General features: G+C 51.3%; 9 protein-coding genes across 9 annotated transcripts, besides 1 other annotated feature; 3 read left to right on the top strand and 6 right to left on the bottom strand.

The window, feature by feature from the left end:
- Window positions 1-19,400: part of a sequence feature (contig 1.16 792..451587(-1)) that runs on past both edges of the window.
- Window positions 439-904, top strand: ANIA_01067 (putative quinol monooxygenase; the record flags this gene model as incomplete). The annotated part of the gene is made up of 3 exons (XM_653579.1): window positions 439-501; window positions 552-664; window positions 751-904. The coding sequence occupies 3 exons, from the start codon at window positions 439-441 to the stop codon at window positions 902-904; spliced, it is 330 nt and encodes a 109-aa protein (XP_658671.1).
- On the bottom strand, window positions 1,046-2,352 carry ANIA_01066 (HIG1 domain-containing protein). Its single transcript, XM_050613236.1, has 2 exons — window positions 2,191-2,352; window positions 1,046-2,111 (listed from the first exon to the last, which is right to left on the bottom strand). The coding sequence occupies exons 1-2, from the start codon at window positions 2,229-2,231 to the stop codon at window positions 1,346-1,348; spliced, it is 807 nt and encodes a 268-aa protein (XP_050469066.1). The 5' UTR covers window positions 2,232-2,352; the 3' UTR covers window positions 1,046-1,345.
- On the bottom strand, window positions 2,567-4,403 carry ANIA_01065 (transcription factor SPN1). The gene is made up of 4 exons (XM_050613237.1): window positions 3,670-4,403; window positions 3,532-3,614; window positions 2,977-3,479; window positions 2,567-2,933 (listed from the first exon to the last, which is right to left on the bottom strand). The coding sequence occupies exons 1-4, from the start codon at window positions 4,238-4,240 to the stop codon at window positions 2,681-2,683; spliced, it is 1,410 nt and encodes a 469-aa protein (XP_050469067.1). The 5' UTR covers window positions 4,241-4,403; the 3' UTR covers window positions 2,567-2,680.
- ANIA_10159 (uncharacterized protein) lies at window positions 4,551-5,153 on the top strand. Its single transcript, XM_050613238.1, has 4 exons — window positions 4,551-4,627; window positions 4,690-4,715; window positions 4,799-4,865; window positions 4,929-5,153. Exons 1-4 carry the CDS (start codon window positions 4,615-4,617, stop codon window positions 4,964-4,966), a joined length of 144 nt encoding a protein of 47 aa, XP_050469068.1. The 5' UTR covers window positions 4,551-4,614; the 3' UTR covers window positions 4,967-5,153.
- Window positions 5,279-6,912, bottom strand: ANIA_01064 (protein nup57; the record flags this gene model as incomplete). Its single annotated transcript, XM_653576.2, has 2 exons — window positions 5,430-6,912; window positions 5,279-5,374 (listed from the first exon to the last, which is right to left on the bottom strand). Exons 1-2 carry the CDS (start codon window positions 6,657-6,659, stop codon window positions 5,279-5,281), a joined length of 1,326 nt encoding a protein of 441 aa, XP_658668.1. The 5' UTR covers window positions 6,660-6,912.
- ANIA_01063 (coiled-coil-helix-coiled-coil-helix domain-containing protein) lies at window positions 7,101-8,672 on the top strand. The gene is made up of 4 exons (XM_653575.2): window positions 7,101-7,203; window positions 7,302-7,529; window positions 7,631-7,763; window positions 7,841-8,672. Exons 1-4 carry the CDS (start codon window positions 7,184-7,186, stop codon window positions 7,937-7,939), a joined length of 480 nt encoding a protein of 159 aa, XP_658667.1. The 5' UTR covers window positions 7,101-7,183; the 3' UTR covers window positions 7,940-8,672.
- ANIA_01062 (acyl-CoA-binding domain-containing protein) lies at window positions 8,088-9,840 on the bottom strand (the record flags this gene model as incomplete). Its single annotated transcript, XM_050613239.1, has 4 exons — window positions 8,088-8,814; window positions 8,912-9,522; window positions 9,591-9,651; window positions 9,717-9,840. The coding sequence occupies 4 exons, from the start codon at window positions 9,838-9,840 to the stop codon at window positions 8,480-8,482; spliced, it is 1,131 nt and encodes a 376-aa protein (XP_050469069.1). The 3' UTR covers window positions 8,088-8,479.
- ANIA_01061 (putative GABA permease) lies at window positions 10,491-12,225 on the bottom strand (the record flags this gene model as incomplete). The annotated part of the gene is made up of 3 exons (XM_653573.1): window positions 10,491-11,418; window positions 11,483-12,043; window positions 12,122-12,225. The coding sequence occupies 3 exons, from the start codon at window positions 12,223-12,225 to the stop codon at window positions 10,491-10,493; spliced, it is 1,593 nt and encodes a 530-aa protein (XP_658665.1).
- ANIA_01060 (protein kdmA) lies at window positions 13,755-18,278 on the bottom strand (the record flags this gene model as incomplete). The annotated part of the gene is made up of 5 exons (XM_050613240.1): window positions 13,755-15,639; window positions 15,756-16,812; window positions 16,872-17,806; window positions 17,863-17,948; window positions 18,024-18,278. 5 exons carry the CDS (start codon window positions 18,276-18,278, stop codon window positions 13,755-13,757), a joined length of 4,218 nt encoding a protein of 1,405 aa, XP_050469070.1.

Here is a 19,400-nt window from a genome sequence, read left to right on the forward strand (position 1 = left end):
GAATTTACATTCTGAACATATACGTACGAGGAGGAAAATGAAAGGTCGTGATATTCCCGGAAGGTGTAAACTAGTCTGAAGCTCTTCCTGTAGCTATGGCTGCATCGAGGTATACAGCTGATTCTCCGGCTTCGTCGAGTATGCAGCTTCAATACCACAGGCGTTCTAAATTGACCACAAGCCTTACCATAAGTAGGATATCTAAAGGATGTCTGTCCATAATGCGAGTAGGAAACTCTCAATTACAATCGTGTTAACCTTGTCGCATGCATGTACATCCTCGGCATCTTTCCTTTCTCCACTTCTACAACAACCGAAGTCCAGACCATATAGGAGTATCTACTTTTCTTCTCTCAACGCCGTCCTTATAAACCCAGTTTTCAGGTCATAACATTTCTATTGCTACCTAATCATACCTGAACTCAAGAACAACTGACAATGTCCTCCAAGGAGCTTTATAACGTCGTCAGACTCGTCCCTAAACCAGGCAAATTCAACGAGGTATATAACGAACTATGAGACTATGTGAAGACCACTAAACAGGTTATTAGGTCGCAGAAGCATTCAGGACGCTTTCGAAATACGTCGAGGAGAACGAACCCAAAACCCAAATCTACTTTGCGCTTCAGCCGCAGGGAACTGAGGAGTTTGTTCTTGTTGAGAAGTGAGAAACTCTTCCTATGTCCAGTCGCCTGCTCTTCGAGGACATGGAGTCTGGATCAGAGTTCGTGCTAATATTTTCCATTATAGATACACTGACTCCCAGAACCTCAAGGAGCATGCGTCCACGGCGGCGTTCAAGCAGTTTTCAAAAGCAATTGGTGGATGGTTAGCCCAGGCGCCTGAGATCAAAAGGGCAGGTTTTGTCGCTGGGTTTGACGGGAGGACTAAGGCAAAGCTTTAGATGATCCATTTTGCTTCAGTATAGCCTCGGAGTTGGGATTAGAGGAGGTTGATTATACTATGCAGCCTTCCATGAAGGTCATATATGATCCTACTTATGTCAACGTTTCAATATTCAGTCGTTAGCTAGGTGTTGCGATTTCAGAAGCAGGAATACATAATGAACCTCTATCTTGTATATTGAAAAGGGTAGGACAGTTTTGTATATCAGATGGGTCTGCTTTGTATGGACATCCCCAGAAGAAAAGCAATGACAAACGCCCGCCATATATAAAGTGAAAAGACATGAATAAGAGGAGAGAGTGTACAATCACAAACAGGAAGATGAAACAAGTGTAAAATCGTGGTACGAGAAACCCGCCCAACCACGAAAGGAAACAAGAAATGTTATACACAACCAATCTATTCTTTTATGCGGAGTCCCCCTAGCAGCCAAGAGAAATTACTTCTGCTTCTCCTTCTTCTCCTCACTCTTCTGCTCCTGCTCCTGCTCACTAGGCAGCTTCTCAGCCTCAGCCTTTTGTTGAGGCGGGGTAGACCCAGCATCAGGGTCAGAACCGGCGTCATTCTGATGCTTTTCATAGAGCGACTGGTGCTTGTTCTTCAACCGCTGCTCCTCAGCAGCGACCATGTCCTTCCATAGCTCGGTATCTTCACCAGTGTTGTTACTCAACTTAGAGTCCGCCTTAGCACTCGCAGACTTCGCATCAAGCTCCCGTCTGACCCTCCTCCTCTCGGAAATCTCGAATGCAGCACTGGCGATAAGAACGGCAAGCGTAGCACCCTGCGCATAGACACGAGCCTGGACGAGCTTCTGAGGGCCCGAAAGATAAGGGTTCCGCCCGACAAGGGCAAAGCTACCAATCATCGAAGCAACCCATGTCGAGAAAACGATTGTGTAGCGTTCCTCCCTAGCCCAGGCGAGGGCGCGATCGCTAAAGCTCATACCGCGAAGTTCCTGGGCGCGCAGTCGCTCCTCGCGGTTTTCGTACCATTGTCGGTTCTGGTTTTGCGCTGCTTCGAAGCTGCGGGAGGAGCGGTCGGCTCCGATAATGCCAACGAAGGTTCCGGAAGATGTGACGAGAAATGCTTTCATGGGAAGTGTGAGGTTGCGGATAGTGTGATAGCGGCGGGATGCGGCCAAGACACCTGCATAGCCACCGATGAGACCCAGGACTGTACCAAAAGAGCCACCCTTGAGCACCTCACTATGAATAAGAGTTAGTTTCGGTTTTCTTTTGGTGTCGCTGGTTGAATTGCGAGGCATCCGGGTGGCGGCCGACTTACCGGTAGTGGGCATCTTCTTCTTCCTTGGTGAGGAGCTTCATGATGTGTGTGGTATACAAATACGATTAGCAAAATGGGTACGGTAAGCTGTAGACTTAAACACAGCCTCGGAATGTGGACAGTTGGAATAGGTTTATAAGAGGAGGAAAGAGGAAATTTTTGATGCGCAGATGACGCGAGAAGGAAGTTATCGGGAGCTGCAGAACCCGGTGACGTCTAAAAAACGACTGCGGGATCTGAGCCGGACCAAACTCGGGGTTCGCCCCATCGTACGATCCACCGATCAGACACCGTCGTGTCGTGCCGTTTCTTCCAGGCGTGCTGATTGATCATGAATTATTCAGTCGACAGTTCGCGCTTCTGCTTATTATTTTATTTTCAAATCAAGATAATGTACCCCCCGAGCGCCTGATCCGTGGCAAATAGCAAATACAAAACTACATAAGTTACAAGCGATCGACCGGAGAGCCGAGTTCGATAAGAAACCCAACTACCGTCGCGCGCCTTGCCCCTTCGTCGCAGCAATCTGTCGCGCCCGCATCTTCCGAAATCGATCTTCACCACTAGCACCCAACGGTCGCGCAAACTTGCTCTCCTGCACCACCGTGGGTTTTGGAACGACAGTGTAGCTAGTGTGCGAGATTTCGGCGCGCGCACGGTTAGCAAGGCGCGGAGGAAGGAGCTCGCGTGCGCGCGCCTCCGCAGCGCTATCTTGAACTGACTTGACGCGTGAGGTGATTTTTCTAAATACGGTCAGATAACGATGCACAAAGAGTCGGAGGGAACAAGAGAAACGGGGATAGGACATACGTAGGATCGAATTCGGCTTCTTGGTATACTCGCTTGGAGTAATCGTCACTTCGCTGAAGAATAGGACGTGTCCACTCAGCTAGTAGTCGCTCGGCCATGCGCTTGATACCGGGCTCTGGACGCTTGCTCCGCGTGTAGAAAACCACGACCTTGCCGATGCCACTGGCAATTAATGTCTCTTTGTTGATGGGCAGCTTGCCCAATGCAGTCATCAAATCACGCTGAATGTTGTAGGCCGGAAGAGACCCATCGTCTAGCGGCTCAAGGAAAAACTTGACTGCTTCCAGCAGGTTGATTTCCGGGTCGACCAGACTGTTGACATACTGATTGCGGTTGAGAAGCGAGACGACTTCAGGAAGCATCTTGAGCTTGTGCATGGCTGGTTTGCCTTCGCGCCGGTTGATAGCATCCATCTGCGCCGCGTGAGTCATACGTTTTCGCATATCCTCGATCTCAGCATCTGCCATTTGTTCCAAATCCTACTTAAATTAGCCACTGTAGCACAGCATTCAATAACAACTGAAGACATACAATTCCATCCTGTTTCCTGGCTCTTCTCTTGGTAGGTTTCTTCAGCGCCTCGTCCATAGCACGATCGAGAGCCCTTCGTCGACCTGTACACCGTTAGCAAATCCATGTCCAAGGATAAACCTCGCTATAGTAACGTACGCGTAGCAGGGTCAAGCGTTTCTTCATCTTCCTCAAGCTCCGCCTTCTTCGACTTCCTTCGCTTCCCGCCAGCTTCTCTATCACTTCCACCCTCTTCCTCCTCCGCATAGCGCCGGCTTTTCCTTCGCCTGCCCTCCTTCTTCCGCTTGGAGGTCCCCTCCTCTTCCGTCCTCTTCCTTTTATGCCGCCCAATGAGCTTCAAATTCTCCTCATCGATATCCAGCTGCGGACGGTCTTCAATATCCACATTCTCCGGGTCAAAATCTTCAAACTGCGCCTCGTCTACTTCAGAGAGAATCGATTCGTCATCTGAATCACCGAGGTTATCCTCATTGAGTTCATTCTGCCCCTCGTTTTCATTCAGATTTGTATTGTCGTTGTCAATTTCGTTGTCTACGGCGGGTTTGGCGTCGTTATCATCGGCATCAGCGTCGTCCCCGCCTGCACCAGGGGTCGGTGGCTGCACGGCTTCTTCGGCGTCCACATTCTGCTCGTTCTCAACATCAACATCAATGGGAGGCGTGTTCCCTGCCGGTTTTGACTCCGGGCTCCGGCTCGGGCTCGCAGACATGATGGAACGAGCAGTTTTAGTTGTATTGCGTTGTATATGAGGGCGCGTCAAAAGGAGAGGGTGAGATTGCGCCAAACGGCTGAGTAGGATCAGGACCAGCCTCCGAGTTCGATTTTCGTAACAAGAGATGGTCTGAGTAGGAGCAATAGAAACAATAAAGTAGAATGAAACCTGAATGAGGAGATTTATACGAGAAACAGCAGTGGTAGAAGTGAAAGTGCCAGGTTCAGAATGAATCTAGGCGGTGATCAACGGCAGAATAGCCGGGCTTGACTTTTTCGTTCCAAGTAGCTGCATTCTTCTGGAGTGCAAAAACATCATCATCACGCCGTTTATTTCTTTGCTCCTTTTTGTCAAGCGGAATATAATCAACGATGTTCGCTCCAGGTATGCGGCATTTATCTGTTGATAAATTGGCATACGAGCAAGCTAACATGTATTTCATATAGGCCAGGAATCCAAGGAAGACATTAAGGTACATCCTAGCATCCGTTCGGCCTCGAACAAAGTCGCATTGCATGAGCTTCATGGATCAAAACTAACGCACCCTTACCACAGGCTGGTGAGGCCCAGGCCAACCAGACCGTCCGCATGGCCGTTACCGGCGGAGTTCTCCTTTACCTCTGTACGTCTATACCCTCCAGACACATCATCGGTTAATATCAGACTAATTGAGAATGCTCGGCAGCTCCTTTTGCCATCGACTTCATCAAGAAGTTCCTCTAACTTTACTGCTCCTACCTGCCAACTACACCTACGAGCGAGAACGGGCTGAAGGCACTAAGCATTCCGGCCCTAACGGTCTGGAGCCTGGCCTCCGGGAGTGATGTATTATTATTGTACATTGGTTTAGTTTCTTTTATAGTGATATGATATGTGGAAATTACCCAGTAGAATGACAGTCAAATGACATAACTCCATGCTCCGAATAGTGTACCTTGCGTCAACCGTAACCGAACCAAAAGCACTGTAGACGAAGCTGGCGCAACCCGGCTGAAAATACCTGCAAAGAAGGAATTGCGGTAGTCGGGGCGGAATCTAACTGAGCGACTTGGTCGCCTCCTCAAAGTCTTTTTTCACAGATTCCAGCTCCTTCTGTAAATGTTGAATCTGAGCCAGGTAGTCGTCCAATACCTGGAAAAAGATATGTTAGTGTCGAGAAGCAAAAGATTGAAAAAGTGACGTTTACCTTCTTAGCCTTCTTCATCGTAGCTTCATCCAACTCATCTTCCGCCTGCGCAGCAACACCGGACCCAGCCCGTTCGATTTCCGCCTGCAGTCGAGTCGAGTGCTCTCGAATAGCCAGCATGCGAGCCCAAATCTCTTCGCTGCGACCGCTAAGCGTTGGGTCGAATACAGAACGCTCAAGCTGCGCAAGTTTCTTCTTTAATTCCTCTTCCGCCTCATCCATCGCGTATCCTCTGTTTCGGAGGACCTGGGTCTTAGCAGCGAGAGCCAGACATCGCTTGCTGAGAACATGATGTTTCCGGCGACAGTCGGCTACCTTGACTGATATTTTCAAGTCGTGACGCGAGAGCAGCTCCGTGAGACAATTGTTGATCTCGTGCAAGCGCGTCTGAATCATCGTCAAGAAGTCCTTCTGGCGCTGCGCGCGCTTGCCAAGTTCCCAGAATCCGCGCACTAGTACGGGGACGCAGTCGGGACCTGGTCGTTGCCGGAGGGCGTCCTCCCACTTTGTTTCGTCGTCCTGCGGGCCAGGTTGGTAGAATGGTGCATCACCCTCGCCAACACTATTATACAGGTATGTCCGGAAAGGGGAGTTACGATTGGTATAATCCCACTTGTCTTTCACGATAGCCATCTGCATTGGGACTGTCCGGTGTACGCCCGTCACCGCGCGCCCTGGAGACCATAGACTCGATCCTTGGGGTTGTGTTGACTGGCCGAGTTGCGGTTGTTGTTGCTGCTGCCCCTGCTGTCCACCACCAAGCAGGGAGCCACCTCCGAAGATACTTTGCTGTTGTTGAGGTTGCTGCTGCTGCTGCTGTGTCTGGCCCAATCCCCCGAAAAGGCTTCCTCCCTGCTGAGGCTGCTGCTGCTGTTGTTGCTGCTGCTGCTGTCCACCTCCCAATGTGCTACCAAACAGACCTCCTGCGGGCTTTTGCGACCCCTGCCCACTCCCTAACGGTCCTCCAAACAGCCCAGTACCCGATTGCTGCTGCGGCTGCTGCTGCGGTTGCCCGAAAAGCGACGGCTTCTGCTGCGTAGTCGAACCAAATAACGAACTACCCGTCTGCTGAGGTTGTGAAGTCGTAGTCGATGACCCAAAAATCCCTCCTCCCCCTGTATTCTGCTGCGTTCCGGTATTTGAAGCTGCTGTGCCGAAGGGGCTGGATTTGGCCGTATTGGAAAACAGGCCCAGGGACTGACCGGACTGCTGCCCTCCGAAGAGCGACATACTGAAGCTTTATTTATCGTTGCACGCCTAAGAAAGAATTGCTGCTTCGTCGTTTGGGTAGGTTGGTGACGAAAGACCGCGCTCGGAAGAAGAAATCGATGTTCAGAGCTCAAAAAAAAAAAAATGAACAAAGTAAAGCGCGTAACTCTCGCTGGTCCTCTACTTGTCAAACGTATTGAGGCGCCGCAAAAGCCGAGGGCAAGAAACCAATCGCAGCAGCTCGCAAAGTAGGCAAAATCTTAGCTTGGACCGTCAGACTAGATATTGATTCCTATGCGGCAGCTGTTGTGTTTTGGCATAAGTCACGTGAAACACCCGCTTCACACTTACCTGCTGCTGGACACCTCAGACAGAAATCCCGTGACCGTGAGCCTGCAACCAATCAGCACTTCGCGAAAACCGAGAGTCCTTAACTCCCGCTCCGTCCGGTAACTGAGGTCAGGTCAACTTAAGTGGAAGCTTCCCAGCCCTCTACCCAGATTCAGAAGCAATTGAACGCGCGCATCACATAAAAAACTGCCACAATGTCGCGCAGGGATCCCCAGTATGTCGTGCCTTTCTCTAACTCTTTCTCTATCCAAGATAAGATGAGGAGACTTGGCCCCTGCACCTGCGCAGTTACATCTAACAACAGCGTGACAGGTTCAACCAACAAAATCTCTACGACCCCACGCCTATGCCCGATGGCATCCCCAAGGTAGCTGAGATTGGAGCGACCTCTGCGCCGCTAACCAGCGCCGCTTACTTCATTGGAGACCGGTGCAAGGCATTCAACGATGATTATATGAAGTGCAAGGAAGAGGCCAATGGGCGGGGGGAGATTGAGTGCTTGAGAGAGGGGAGGAAGGTTACCCGCTGTGCGGCCAGTGTGTATGTTTCTTCAACGTTGTTGTACTTTGACATTGAGAGGGGAATCGCTGGGCTGAGCGGAATGGTTCAATGGATGCACTGCTGACGAAGTTTCCGGGCAGAATCAAGGATATCAACACCCACTGCTTAAAGCAGTTCAACACCCACTGGGAGTGTCTCGAGAATAACAACCACCGGTTGTGGGAGTGCCGCAAGCAGGAGATGGACTTGAATAAGTGTGTCTTCGATAAGTTGGTGCGTTACCCCAATATGTCCTTCTCGCTCTCCACGGTGGCGGTGACGAACGATTTAACAAATTTATTTTTAAACAGGGCCTCAAGAAGACCATCCCCGGCGCCCCCGAAAACCAGACCCCGGTGCACCTCCGACCCAAGCAGCTGTACGCTTCATTCCCCGGTCCGCAATACTAACCAACCAACAACTACAAATGAACGTCTTATTATACATCTTTTAGAGAAAACGAATGCAGTGCCAATGGTTGTTGGGGATCTCTCTCTCCTGTGTCTTTAGTTTTCGTTCTCAGTGTCGCCATGGTCTGGATTTGATTGGGATGTATTTGTGTACATATTAGCATCAGGAATGTCGTTATTTCATGTCCGAGAATCTATGCCAGACGGCATGTGGACAGCACAGTGCGGTGCCATAAGAAGAATCCAGGGCTTGGATCTATGCTAGAATACAAGAGTGTGCCTCTAACCAACACCGCTGACATATGAAAAGTAAAATGAGAGTAAGCGACCCCTGGCAAGCAGGAAATGCATCAGGCAACGTATGCAACTCTATAGAATTATCCAGGAAGCTCAAACGTGTAAGGGAATCAAGGAGAAGAGGAAAGAAAGCCCTCTATCTAGTCAATATGTACCAGAATAGAAAGCACTATCGTGCATAGAACTCGTGAAGAACAAACGAAACCAAACCAGATGGGAGTAAAAGTAAAAGATGAATAAGAATCAAGAAAATATATATACCTTCCTCAAGTCCCGCAAAGCTTTCAGTCCTGCTAACCGCGCCTTCACAACCGACCACCCAGCCTTAAGCTGCTCCTCGAGCCGTCGATCCTGGCGCAGCCGCATCCAGATCAATAACATGCCGAGGAGGGCCAGATCCCAGATAATCTGTCGGAGGGTGACCCATACCAGCCACCGAAGCCAAGCCCAGACGCCTGATCTTCGACGGGCTGCCAGGGTGCGTGCTTCCATCTGCTCGCGGGCGGCGGCGATCTCGGCCGTCATTTTGGTCAAGGCCTGCTCGACTCTGCGGCGCCATCGCCAGCTATCAATGTCATCTGTATCCCGTTGTATTAGCATGTCTCTCGAATGAGAATAGGTCAGTTCCTCATGTTTGGCGAGGAAAAGAGTCTTTACCGTAGTGGTTGCGCTTACGATCGCGTTTCCGGCTTGGAGAATTATCCGGGATATGACTCGAGTACACCTGTTGGTGGTGATGATGGTGGTCATCGTCGTCGTCTTCATCGACCGCGCCGCCTGCTTCACCTTCCACTTCATCATCGTCCTCGTACAGATTGGCTTGGGCCTCGGCGTATTCTTCCTCCTCTTCGTCCTCGTCTAAGTTCACACTTTCATCGTCACCCCCTTGATCCAGCCCTTGATCACGATCGTAGCCCATCCGCGCCGTACGCCGTTGATAAATATCATCTGGCTGACTGACGGGACTCAACACACGGAGCCGAGAGTCTCCTCGCGCAGTAGATGTCTTATACTGATACTCATTGTTCTGTGCTAATTGCGCGCTTATACTTCCATACGGCGATTGCGGTTGGGAAATCGGGGGAACCCCCGTGGACTGCACAGGGCTCGATGTCGACGAAGGTATATTTGATTTCACCTGATTCCAGACAAACTCAAGTTCGGCGACGAGCTCGCGCGCCTCCTCGGTCTGCGAAGCGTAGGTGTGCATTGTCTCCACGAGAGTCGTGATATACCGCCGTTTGGCCTCAGTGCGGGATAAACCACGCTGAGCGTACCAGGCGTCCCTGTAGAGGTTAGGATACAGTACTTGTATGAGCGGCATAGGAAGACTGAGACGTGCCATTTTTCGCACTCCATATAAACGTCTGCCGTATTCCCTACCGGCCGGTCCATCACCCCTTCGACATCCCCCTCTAGAATCCCGCGTCAGCTTTATATGTCCCACTCCCCAAGGTTATATGGTAGTCCGAAGCAATACCCATGCTCTGTTTATACAATCCGTAGAGTTTCAGCCGCTCCGTAGCAGGCGGCCGCGCGGTACCGGTTCGAGGGATACGTTTGACGGTATTAAGGGCGTGGACGAAGACACGATCTAGAATCATCAGTTACTCCCCAAATCCATTGAGTCTCTACAACAGAAAAAGAACCAGTTTGACGCACCCACAGAGTCCGACATTGCGAATTAGAAAAGACTTGGGGTTTGAGCTCGTACTTCATCAGAGCGGGTTTGCGCATTGATATCGGCGGGTCACCCTCATCGAGATTTCGAGAAGACGGTAAGCCAGTTATGGAATTGGCAAGGGATAGGACGCAGAGTTCAACGTAGATGGGCCATAAAGGTGCGTCGGGTTGATCGGGCCTCACTCAGTTCCCCGGATTGCGTTGCCTGGTTCGGCGGAGAAGAGAGGGGAAGCGATCCACGCGTGTACCTTCAGCAGATAAGGATTTAATCCCTCAGTCGGAGACAAGAACTAAGCTCGTGAAGATTTCTAATTGTTCAGGGGTGGGATACGTTCAGAGAAAGTTGTGATCATAAACTGACTACAAGGTTAACTGTCCGGTGTAGTTGGTTGTTCGACCAGTTGGACCGCGGTTCTCGGAGAGGCCGCTCTCGTTTCTGTTCCCCTGTGATTGCCATCTTCCGAGTCGCCCACTCCAACACCCACGGCATCAAATTCACAGACATTACTTCAGTCAACTCCTTACGGCTGATAACATTCTTCAATGGAATCAATTTGAATGTGCAATACAATCATGGAGCCGGCTGCTCCTTCTCAAGGGACCCCGAACCCGACCCAGCTTTCTCCGGGTCAACAACAGCCTTCCCCGGCACAACCCCAGGCGTATCCTGAAGCTGATCCACCGGAATTGGTGGGCCCGTGAAATGCTTCCGTGCATAGGCAAAGTACCAGGTCACACTAATCGCCGCGAATCCCGCGAACACCACGCTGGCATAGTTCATCGAGCTCGCATCCACAGGCAGCGAAACCGGCATACAGCAGATTACCACAGCCAGACAAATCCACACAACAGTAGCAACGTTGATGGCATAGCCGAACCGACCAAGCGAAAAGCTGGAATGCTTAACGGCTTGACGACCACGGAGGACGGAGATGAGAATGGGCAGGGCATATGAACTGGATAGGCAGATCGTGGTGACGCCCGTGAAAGCATTGAATGCCGCGCTTGAGCCAAAATATATAAGGCCGAGCAGGCATATGACTGTCGTGGACAGGATGATTGCCCACACGGGAACGTCGAGTCTCTTGTTGACTCTTCTCCAGAGCCGAAAGCCGGGGATGGCGCCGTCGCGCGCAAAGGCGTAGGTGCATCGACTGGCGGCTGTCAAGGAACCGATACCTGCGAACATCAGGATTCCCAGGATCAGAAATAGCAAGCCGAACCCTCCTCCTGCTGAGCCCGTAGCGGTCTTGAAGACCAACCCAATTGGCTGCCCACTCGCGACATTTAGCAGCGTCTTGATATCCGGCAGCACGAACAAGATCGGAATCAAGTATACCAGACCAGTTATCCCAGCTGCAACGACAGACAGAACGATTGCCTTCGGGACCTCACGATGCGGGTTCTGTACCTCTTCGCACATAGCCGCTACCATTCCATACCCAGTGAGCGTATAAGCAGCTTGCTGCAATCCAACGAAGAACGCCCAGCCAGACGGCCTAGCAGTAAGTGGTCAGCAGCCTATTTCCAGAATTGCCCCGAAAGGAGAAGAGTTACGCATACCACCCACTCTCACTCGCATCGAAATGCCCAAACACAAACTTCCCGTTCCTTCTATCATCGGCCATACTCAACAGCACAACCAGGATGGCAATCACACTGCCTCCAGTCCAAAAGATACAAACTTTATTGATGAGGTCCAACCACCTCGCGCCGAAAACATTGACCAGCGCACAAACCCCAATCACCGCCCAAAACATCAATATCGTCTGCCAGGTAGTGGCAACGAAATCCTCATTCCACAGCGAAATCGCACTCAATATCAGCTGCCCTCCGCTAAACGTGATAGAAAGCGTAACAGTCCAGTTGCCGACCAATGTCAGCCAGCCGTCTATAAACGACATCATCGGTGCCCACTCTTTCGTCGACAACATTGCACTCCAGTAGTATACACCTCCCGCGGTGGGATACACGGCGCAGATCTCAGCGAGGGAGGCGGCGATAGCGATGCTGATCAGGGTCACGAAGACCCAGCCCCATATAATAGAGACGGATTGCCCGTCTGTGAGCGTGATGTAGAGAGTTGTGCTGAGGCCGAAGGGCGCGGCCATAATTGCGAAGGAGCTGCGCACATGTCATCATTAGCTTCCTGTACTGCTTCTGTTGGTGAGAACGACGACATTAGGGAAAGGGTAAAATTACAGTCCGAGAATACTCAGCATAGAGAGATTACGCGGCAATTCGCTCTTGTAGCCCATACGGGCCAGAGCCTCGTCGGCGCTGGCGTCGATGGACGATTGGCGCATGGCGGGTATGGCGGGGGTGGCGAGTTATCTCGTATAATTACAACCACAGCATGAATCAAGTAGAAGGTCAAATGACTTTCACTGAGAGAGAGAAGGGTAAATGGGAAAGCAAAGCAAGACAAACAGACAGCGGGGAACAGAGCTGAAGGAAATGCGGGATGCGGAGGCGGAAACCTGAGCTTAAGAGGGGAAATCAGACGACGGTTCACGAGTGGATGAATCAGGATGCAGCGTCATTCCAAGTTCCAAATCGAGGAGGGAACCTGACTATCAGGAAAGGGGAGAGGAAAGTTAGGTTGCATCCCGTCCGGTCTCGGGCGCGTTTCGGCCATTTGTTATAAAGCTCGTGGCTTTGATAACGTCAGGAGGTAGAGATAAACAGTTGTGGTGGAGTGGTCAGACAATATAATACTATCAAGTTGTATTAGTATCTTCAACTACTAAATCTTGGGTTTCTGATAAGCACATGGAAACTCCAGATTAGTCCCATTCGGCCCAAATGCGGCTAGGACCGTACCAGCCCAGCCTCGGAGACATGACGACTCGGAGAGTGTGGGCCACAGCTGGAGACATTCCGAACCATGGCACTCTGGCAACATTAAACGAACTTCAATATTCGGTTTTCTTACTTCATGCGCAACAATACTATGTTCATTTATTCATTCGTAGTTATCATTTCCAACATACATCAAGGCGAATTGTCACTCGCAAGTGACGGCTGCCACATCTATCGATCGTTCACGTCCCCAGCGAGCCTGCTGCAACATGCCGGTTCCTCCATGGACGAAGATGAGCGCCAAAATTGAAGAGAAGGGAGAGGACGGGAGGGATGGGACGAGCTTCAGAAAGTAAACCAAAAGAGACGTGGAGGAGGATGACAAGTGTGATATGGGGGAATAGCCAGGTGGGTATGATAGGGGACATGGGGCTTTGGGGGTATCAAACGGGGTAAATGTATGGCACAGGAGACAAGCATTTTTTCTTCCTCTAGAACAGAGAAAACAGATTTTTTTGTCGTTCATCGTCTCTGCTTTTGGTTTTGGTTGTTTTTCTTTCGGCGACGGTTGAGAGGGGTCGGACGGAAGAAAGGATGTCGAGATCAAGGGTGGAAACCGAAAAGGGCAACAATATGCCCAGGACTTTGAATATGTACTTGCAGACGGTGGACAGCGATGAAGGTATGCAGACGCGTTGAGATGTCGTGCGGTGTGAGGTTGGGTGGAGAGCTTTGGAGCGTGGCTGCCATCTGATCGGCTCTCCCATCACCGGTGCTGCCTATCCTCGAAAATCGGCTGTATGTAGGGTGTAGGGTGAGGGAACATAGCAATAATAACACGAGAGCATAGCAAGTCCCCGAGCTGAATCACAACCGGTCAGGTATAGTCATGACTCGAAAAGCGAGAACGGGGAATCCCTGCAAAGAAACGAAGGACACAACAAAAATACAAACGCCCGTCATGCAGTCGTCAATCCTTATAAATCGTTACATGATGATGCAGTTACAGCGGCATGTCTATAAGCAGTCATAGTCAAGGGCTAAGAGCGGCACAGAGATCGTCGGGGTTGTCCAGGCCAAAGCCAGCCATATCGACGGAGTGCAACGACCCGGGCCCGCCACGGCCAAGGGAGATGTCAGACGAAGCATAGTCATGTTTCAACCGTTCATGAGGGCCGAAGAACGGTCGATTCTCCTCATTTGGAGTATTTCCATCACCGGCGGCCCACGGCCCATGCTGCCAGAACCGAGTGTTGGCTTGTTGGTCGCCAAACAGGTCATGGTGGTCATGGTGGACTTCAGTTCCGTGGTGGCTAAAGTCATTCGGTGAATGGAAACGCAGATGCGACCGGCTGAAGTTTGAGCATGGTGAGTCCGCCCGTAACGGGAAGTCGAGACCCGACAGAGGCATGTTCTCAACAGTTGTAATATCGATAGTAGGGTTCTCAGTCTGTTGGGCCAACGCTGAGGCGAGTCGGAAGTTGGAGGACGAGCTTTGACGGCTATGAGGGGCTGATCTTTCTATGGCACGTTGCACGAAACTACCACATGTCTTGAGGATCTTCTCCTGGTTCTCAGGAGAGAGACTGGCAAAGTAGTCGTTCGCTAGCGAAGGCTTAGGCAACTCTGGCTCGTGACGGGTGAGACCAAACGTCGTGCGGGCGTACTCGGTGAATCCAGAGGGCATATCGTAAGGGGACTGATACACGGTGGGAGCCTGCTCACGCTGTAATTCAAGATACGCATATTTTCGAGGCAGCTTTGGGGTAGCCCCTTTGACCTTGTTTGCCGCCTCCTGTTTCGCGGTCTCTGTCTCTTTCTTCTGAAGCACGTCCAACCGGTCGCGGTGGCTGATAAGCGAAAATCGGAGCATTTGCAATAGCCGCGTGACTTCTTCAGAGCGCATATTCAGAGGCTGCATCGGCAAAAGTGTTCCGTCGGGCGCACGAGGCTGGACACGTTGTTGAGCCATAGCGAGCTCCAGTTTTTCAAGGCCATTGGACGGCGGCACAGAACCCATGGGACCCAAGAGAGTCTCTACGACCAACTCCGGGCCGACAATTGTGTACCCGGCGAAAACGTTGGCATGGTCGGTTATCTGGGCTAGACGACGGCGGGCGATAAGCTCACGGACATTGGCAAAATTGTTGGCGGGGAGGTGACTGTTAGCGGTCGAGTGGGAGCCGTTCGTGTTCTGCTGCTGCTGCTGATGACTGTGTTGCTGCTGGGATTGAAGATGGGCTTTGGTGACTTGGGGATACGGAGCATGACGGGCTATTTGATTTGGCAAAGAGCGATAGGCTGACGGCATCGCAGAAGCAGCAACAGCAGCAGAAGTCGGAGCGGCGGGAGAAGAGCGAGGAGGGGCAAAAGGAGGGCGCGGCGGCAGCAAAGGGCGGGAGGCAGCAGCAGCAGCGACAGCGGAGGCGGTGGTGGTTGCGGCGGCAGAAGAAAGGAGGTGAGGAGGAGGGGTAGTCAAAACATAGGAAGGCAGACGGTGGTGGGGGTAAGAGGGGAGTCGGGCCATCACGGCGCCAAGGGACTTGACGCTGTCTAGGAAATTCGACCGCGGGTTGTGGATGGGAACGCTAGGGTTGTGTGTATATTGAGCCCTACACTCGGTCGATGACTGGCCCAAATAATACCAGATCTGTTCCATCTTGCCCAAGTCGACCTGCACCGCTGGTGGGGCTGCAGGACGGTTAGTGCTGTCTACCGTCTCAAACTCGGCCCACTGATACGGAGATCGCCCGTCGCCAAACGGATTTCCTGCCACCGGCAGTGCAGATTCCAATTCCCTCCGACCTTCGGGCTTCCGGGAGAGATGCGCGGGAAGTGGCTTGATGCCTGCTGCCAAGGGAGCAAAGTTGCTCCTACGTACAACCAGCATCCAGCGGTATGGTAACTCGATTACGTCCCTGAACAAATGCACCAGTCAGCTTCATGAGGTCCGAAAGAGGAAAAAGACAAACAGATCACCCCACTATAGATCGGACTTCATCGGACTGAGGGCGGGGGAGATTCTTCGACTTACCCTCGTGGGAGCACTTTGACCTGCAACGTGCGTTCCGCAACACGATTCTCGATAACGACCGCTCCATAAATCTCCTTGTCGGCCTGGAACTGCAAAATGTCGCCGGTAACGAGACGCCGAGCAGTGTCCATCAACTTGCGATCATTTTCCGGAGACTCGCTGCTGGTCATCCAAGTCGGTTTCTTCTGGCGGTGGTATTTGCACTTCAAATCAACGCTGGGAACAGAGTATTGACTCCCGTCGTCTGCAACAACTGTAACCAAGCCCTCTTCTACCTGTACTCCAGCTAGAAGGGCGCAGGTTGCGTGATAAGATCGCGTACACTTGCCGAAATTGCACTGGAAACAAGCCCCGCGCACCTCGCGACAATAAAGGCACTTGAGCCCCATCCGAGCCTTCGGGATTTTGTCTATATCGCAAACAACCTCTTTGCCGGATCCATCGCGCAGAATGCTGGTTTCTTCAGTGTACAGAGCACACCGGCGATGAGCGTGCGATTTTCCGTCCTCAGTTGGCAGCAGATCTTCGTAGTCCAGATCGTTAGGGCACAGGAGACAAGGTAATCGTCTTGGGATGCCCATATCAGCCCTCATGCGTTTGGCCTTGTTCATGTCTCCATCATGCTTGCGCTTACGACCACGGTTGGACGTCTTCTCTGGTACGCTGCGCGGAGGGGTGAGAAGATCAGAAGCAGCCTCATAACCGTCTAGATCACTGTCGTATTCACCGTAATACTCGGGAGTTAATTCGCCGCGAAGTTTACGCTCGATCTCTTCCACGTCAATCCAGACACTATCGGCCTCGCAGTTGCATTTCTTAGCCACCCGACCGTAATCAAGCCACTTCTCCGTCGCAAAGTTGACGGACTCGGCACAGTTGTACCCAAGATTGTATCCTGAATGATATCCGTAGGGGTATGTAATAACAAACTCGCCCTCATAATGTACCATTTTGTTGACCGTAATGCCGTATTGGGACTTGAGAAGACTGGGTGAAACAAGATAAGTCTTATGACGAAGGAACTGGTCACAAGTTTTTGCATCACTAGGCCAGATACCTATAATTTGTGGTTAGAGCTGCTGCCTGCCGGGACTGGTCCTCGCGGAACCAACTTACTCTTCATTGCCTGTTCGAAACGAGGCGCATCTTCCTGGGATATACTATACCACTGTTTCGGGGCGCCAAAGTGGATATAGTTGATACTATACAAATCCACATCCTCCAAATGCCACGCGAATGTAGCCTTCCACATACCGAGGTATAAGTATGCAGTGTTGACACCAGGAACCTTCTGACCAATAACGTCGAGGAGATTTGGCAACTTGGCGACATTCCAAGACGTAATACGGTCATCGAAGAGAGAACCCGGCATATCTGCACCGTACATTGGGTTGTTGAACATGAGGGACTTCCAGTAAGCGGTTTCCAGTTCCTCGCATCGTTCAGGTGTATAGTCCTCGTTGTCATGAATACGGTAATCGAAATTCTTGTACGCTTCTTCGTCAACGTGCTCTACTGTGTCACCCTTGTTCTGCTTTCTTCGCGCAGTGACTGACTTGGGCTGTCGTCCTCTAGACTTCGGCGCACTCAAAGACTCTCCATCACTGAGTGCCTCTGACTTTGTCTCGGCAGGGATTGATTCCGGCGAAACCGGCGTGGGCGGACCCTCAGGCTTGATTTTCTCCATTACTTCGTCCGCGGCGGGTTCTTCCTTGATTTTGACAGGCTCCTCCTTGACCTTGGCCTGGTTCGACCGTTTCGCCGGACGTCCAGGTCCTCGCTTGGGGGTATCGGCTCGGGTTGTCTGAGCTTTGGGAGCTGACGGCGCACGGGTAACACGTTCTTGGTTTCTTCTCCTTTCTCCCCGACGGGCAGGTGGCTGATGGCTGCCGTCTTCACAAAGAGCTTTCCATTGAGGCAAGTTGTAGGATCGTTGTTTCTCAATATTGGCCTGGGTATACGTTCCATGAGAGCCGTGAAATTCCTGCATAATCGGGTTCTTCACGCGAATTTTTTTCACTGCTTCGTCAAGGGGCGGAAGGGCATCTCTCCTGCAGCGAAAATGCGTCAGCTATCTCCACATTATCTATAGTTTGGACAATTCTACCATTCTTTGGGCGGGATGACCTTGACAACGCCTGAGCGCATCCCATATTTATCAATCCTCTTGATAAAAGACTGGAAATCGCGAAACTGGTCCATCGTCTATAGCAAGCTTTATTAGCCAAAACAAGCCCAGACGAAGCTTCCCGCAACAGGGCAACTGACCGGCTTGAAGACGGGGATTTTTCCGCCTCCATAATAATGATCCGGCTCGATCTCCTGATCTCCTTCTTCTACAGATATATCTTCCTGGGCATCGGTAGGTTTAGAATCGAGTTCGAGATCGGAAAGTTCAGAAGGCGCGCCATCCGGGCCATCCTTCTTGCCGTTGATGCTGTGAGGAGGTGTTATCGAAGCTGCATCAGTCGCAGGCCCGCCCGCGATCGGTTCGAAGAGAGGGCGATCAATCGTCGCAGCCATCGCTATGAAGAGTATGGAAAAGAGAATGAAAGCTGTTCAAGGCGAAGCGAATGCCGTCGTCTATAAGTGCGACCGCTGATCGACGGCAGGTATTCAATCCCAGCGGTCAGGGAAATCGAGGTAAGAAGACGGCAGATGTCTGATAATTATTCTTCCCTCCCCTTTCGCTATCCCAAAGACGGCTGATAGTAGGCGCAATGTTCTTATTAGCGTCGGACTTCGTTGCGTTGACTCAAAAATAATAAAAAAAAAAAAAAGATATGACGGCGGTTTCCTGGACCAGAGCGAGAGTGATATAATGATGTTGAAGGATTTAAGCTCCTCTGAGGCAAATTGCTAAGGTAGGTAGCTGGCTACCGTTGCTCATTGATGCAGGAAGGAGGTTGGAGAAAGACGAAGGAAGTCCGCAGGATGGATACGAGATAAGGGACCGGGATCGGGCTAAGGTAGTTCAGTCGCAGTTAATCAGCAAGTTAAGGTGACGGTTTCGATATCGCCAACATTAACCGGACGTCAGCAAAGCGCTTCCTCAGCTCCTGCGGGAATCGAGAAGAGAATGGTTGCGGCAGTTGCGTTGCGTCAGGGAGGATAATCCAGTCGGTAGGACGCTAGTTCGGCGATAGGTGCAGAGGTCTGAGGCAGCGGAAAGAGTTGTTAGCGGAAGAAAGCAGGGGGACAGAATCACGTCGGAAGATCGAGAGGTGTGGAACCAGTGTCTGGCCTGATTCGCGAAACTGGATTCACTGCGACTCTGGGAGGAAAGTGGAATGATGAGCATGGGCAGTGCCTGGGCACTAAGGCATCAGGCTAAGCTGACTAGGAATAGCCCAGCCCGCTAGTGTATTTGTTACGTACATCTGTGTAATTTTGGCAGATCGCCGGTGTCGGTGTCAGAACAGCTGTAATATTTTTCAGATACTTCCTAATCACTCGAGCGATAAACAGCAATGTCGACGCTAATAAAACTCTCCAGGGCCAGTAAAAGTTGCCTTTAAGCGGTTACTAGGACGAAAAGCAATATTGGCTTCCACAAGTCAGCCTACTATCTCTCCTAGCAAGCTGTATCTGACAAATAAGAAATTACGCCATCAACCGGACCGTACTGCCGGGCGGTGTGCCTAA

The sequence above is a fragment of the Aspergillus nidulans genome, chromosome VIII (genome assembly GCF_000011425.1).
Source record: "Aspergillus nidulans FGSC A4 chromosome VIII".
NCBI classification, from domain to species: Eukaryota; Fungi; Ascomycota; class Eurotiomycetes; order Eurotiales; family Aspergillaceae; genus Aspergillus; species Aspergillus nidulans.

Excerpts from the sequence above, each read along its gene's own strand:
- ANIA_01066 (XM_050613236.1), bottom strand. The coding sequence starts at position 2,231 with ATGAAGCTCCTCACCAAGGAAGAAGAAGATGCCCACTACCG. Across the intron at positions 2,112-2,190 it reads GAAGAAGATGCCCACTACCG|TGAGGTGCTCAAGGGTGGCT; the intron begins GTAAGTCGGCCG and ends TCTTATTCATAG.
- ANIA_10159 (XM_050613238.1), top strand. Across the intron at positions 4,716-4,798 it reads AATCCAAGGAAGACATTAAG|GCTGGTGAGGCCCAGGCCAA; the intron begins GTACATCCTAGC and ends CCCTTACCACAG. Across the intron at positions 4,866-4,928 it reads CGGAGTTCTCCTTTACCTCT|CTCCTTTTGCCATCGACTTC; the intron begins GTACGTCTATAC and ends AATGCTCGGCAG.
- ANIA_01065 (XM_050613237.1), bottom strand. The coding sequence starts at position 4,240 with ATGTCTGCGAGCCCGAGCCGGAGCCCGGAGTCAAAACCGGCAGGGAAC. Across the intron at positions 3,480-3,531 it reads CCAGGAAACAGGATGGAATT|GATTTGGAACAAATGGCAGA; the intron begins GTATGTCTTCAG and ends TAATTTAAGTAG. Across the intron at positions 2,934-2,976 it reads GTCCTATCCCCGTTTCTCTT|AAAAATCACCTCACGCGTCA; the intron begins GTTCCCTCCGAC and ends GACCGTATTTAG.
- ANIA_01063 (XM_653575.2), top strand. The coding sequence starts at position 7,184 with ATGTCGCGCAGGGATCCCCA. Across the intron at positions 7,204-7,301 it reads ATGTCGCGCAGGGATCCCCA|GTTCAACCAACAAAATCTCT; the intron begins GTATGTCGTGCC and ends ACAGCGTGACAG. Across the intron at positions 7,764-7,840 it reads AGTGTGTCTTCGATAAGTTG|GGCCTCAAGAAGACCATCCC; the intron begins GTGCGTTACCCC and ends ATTTTTAAACAG.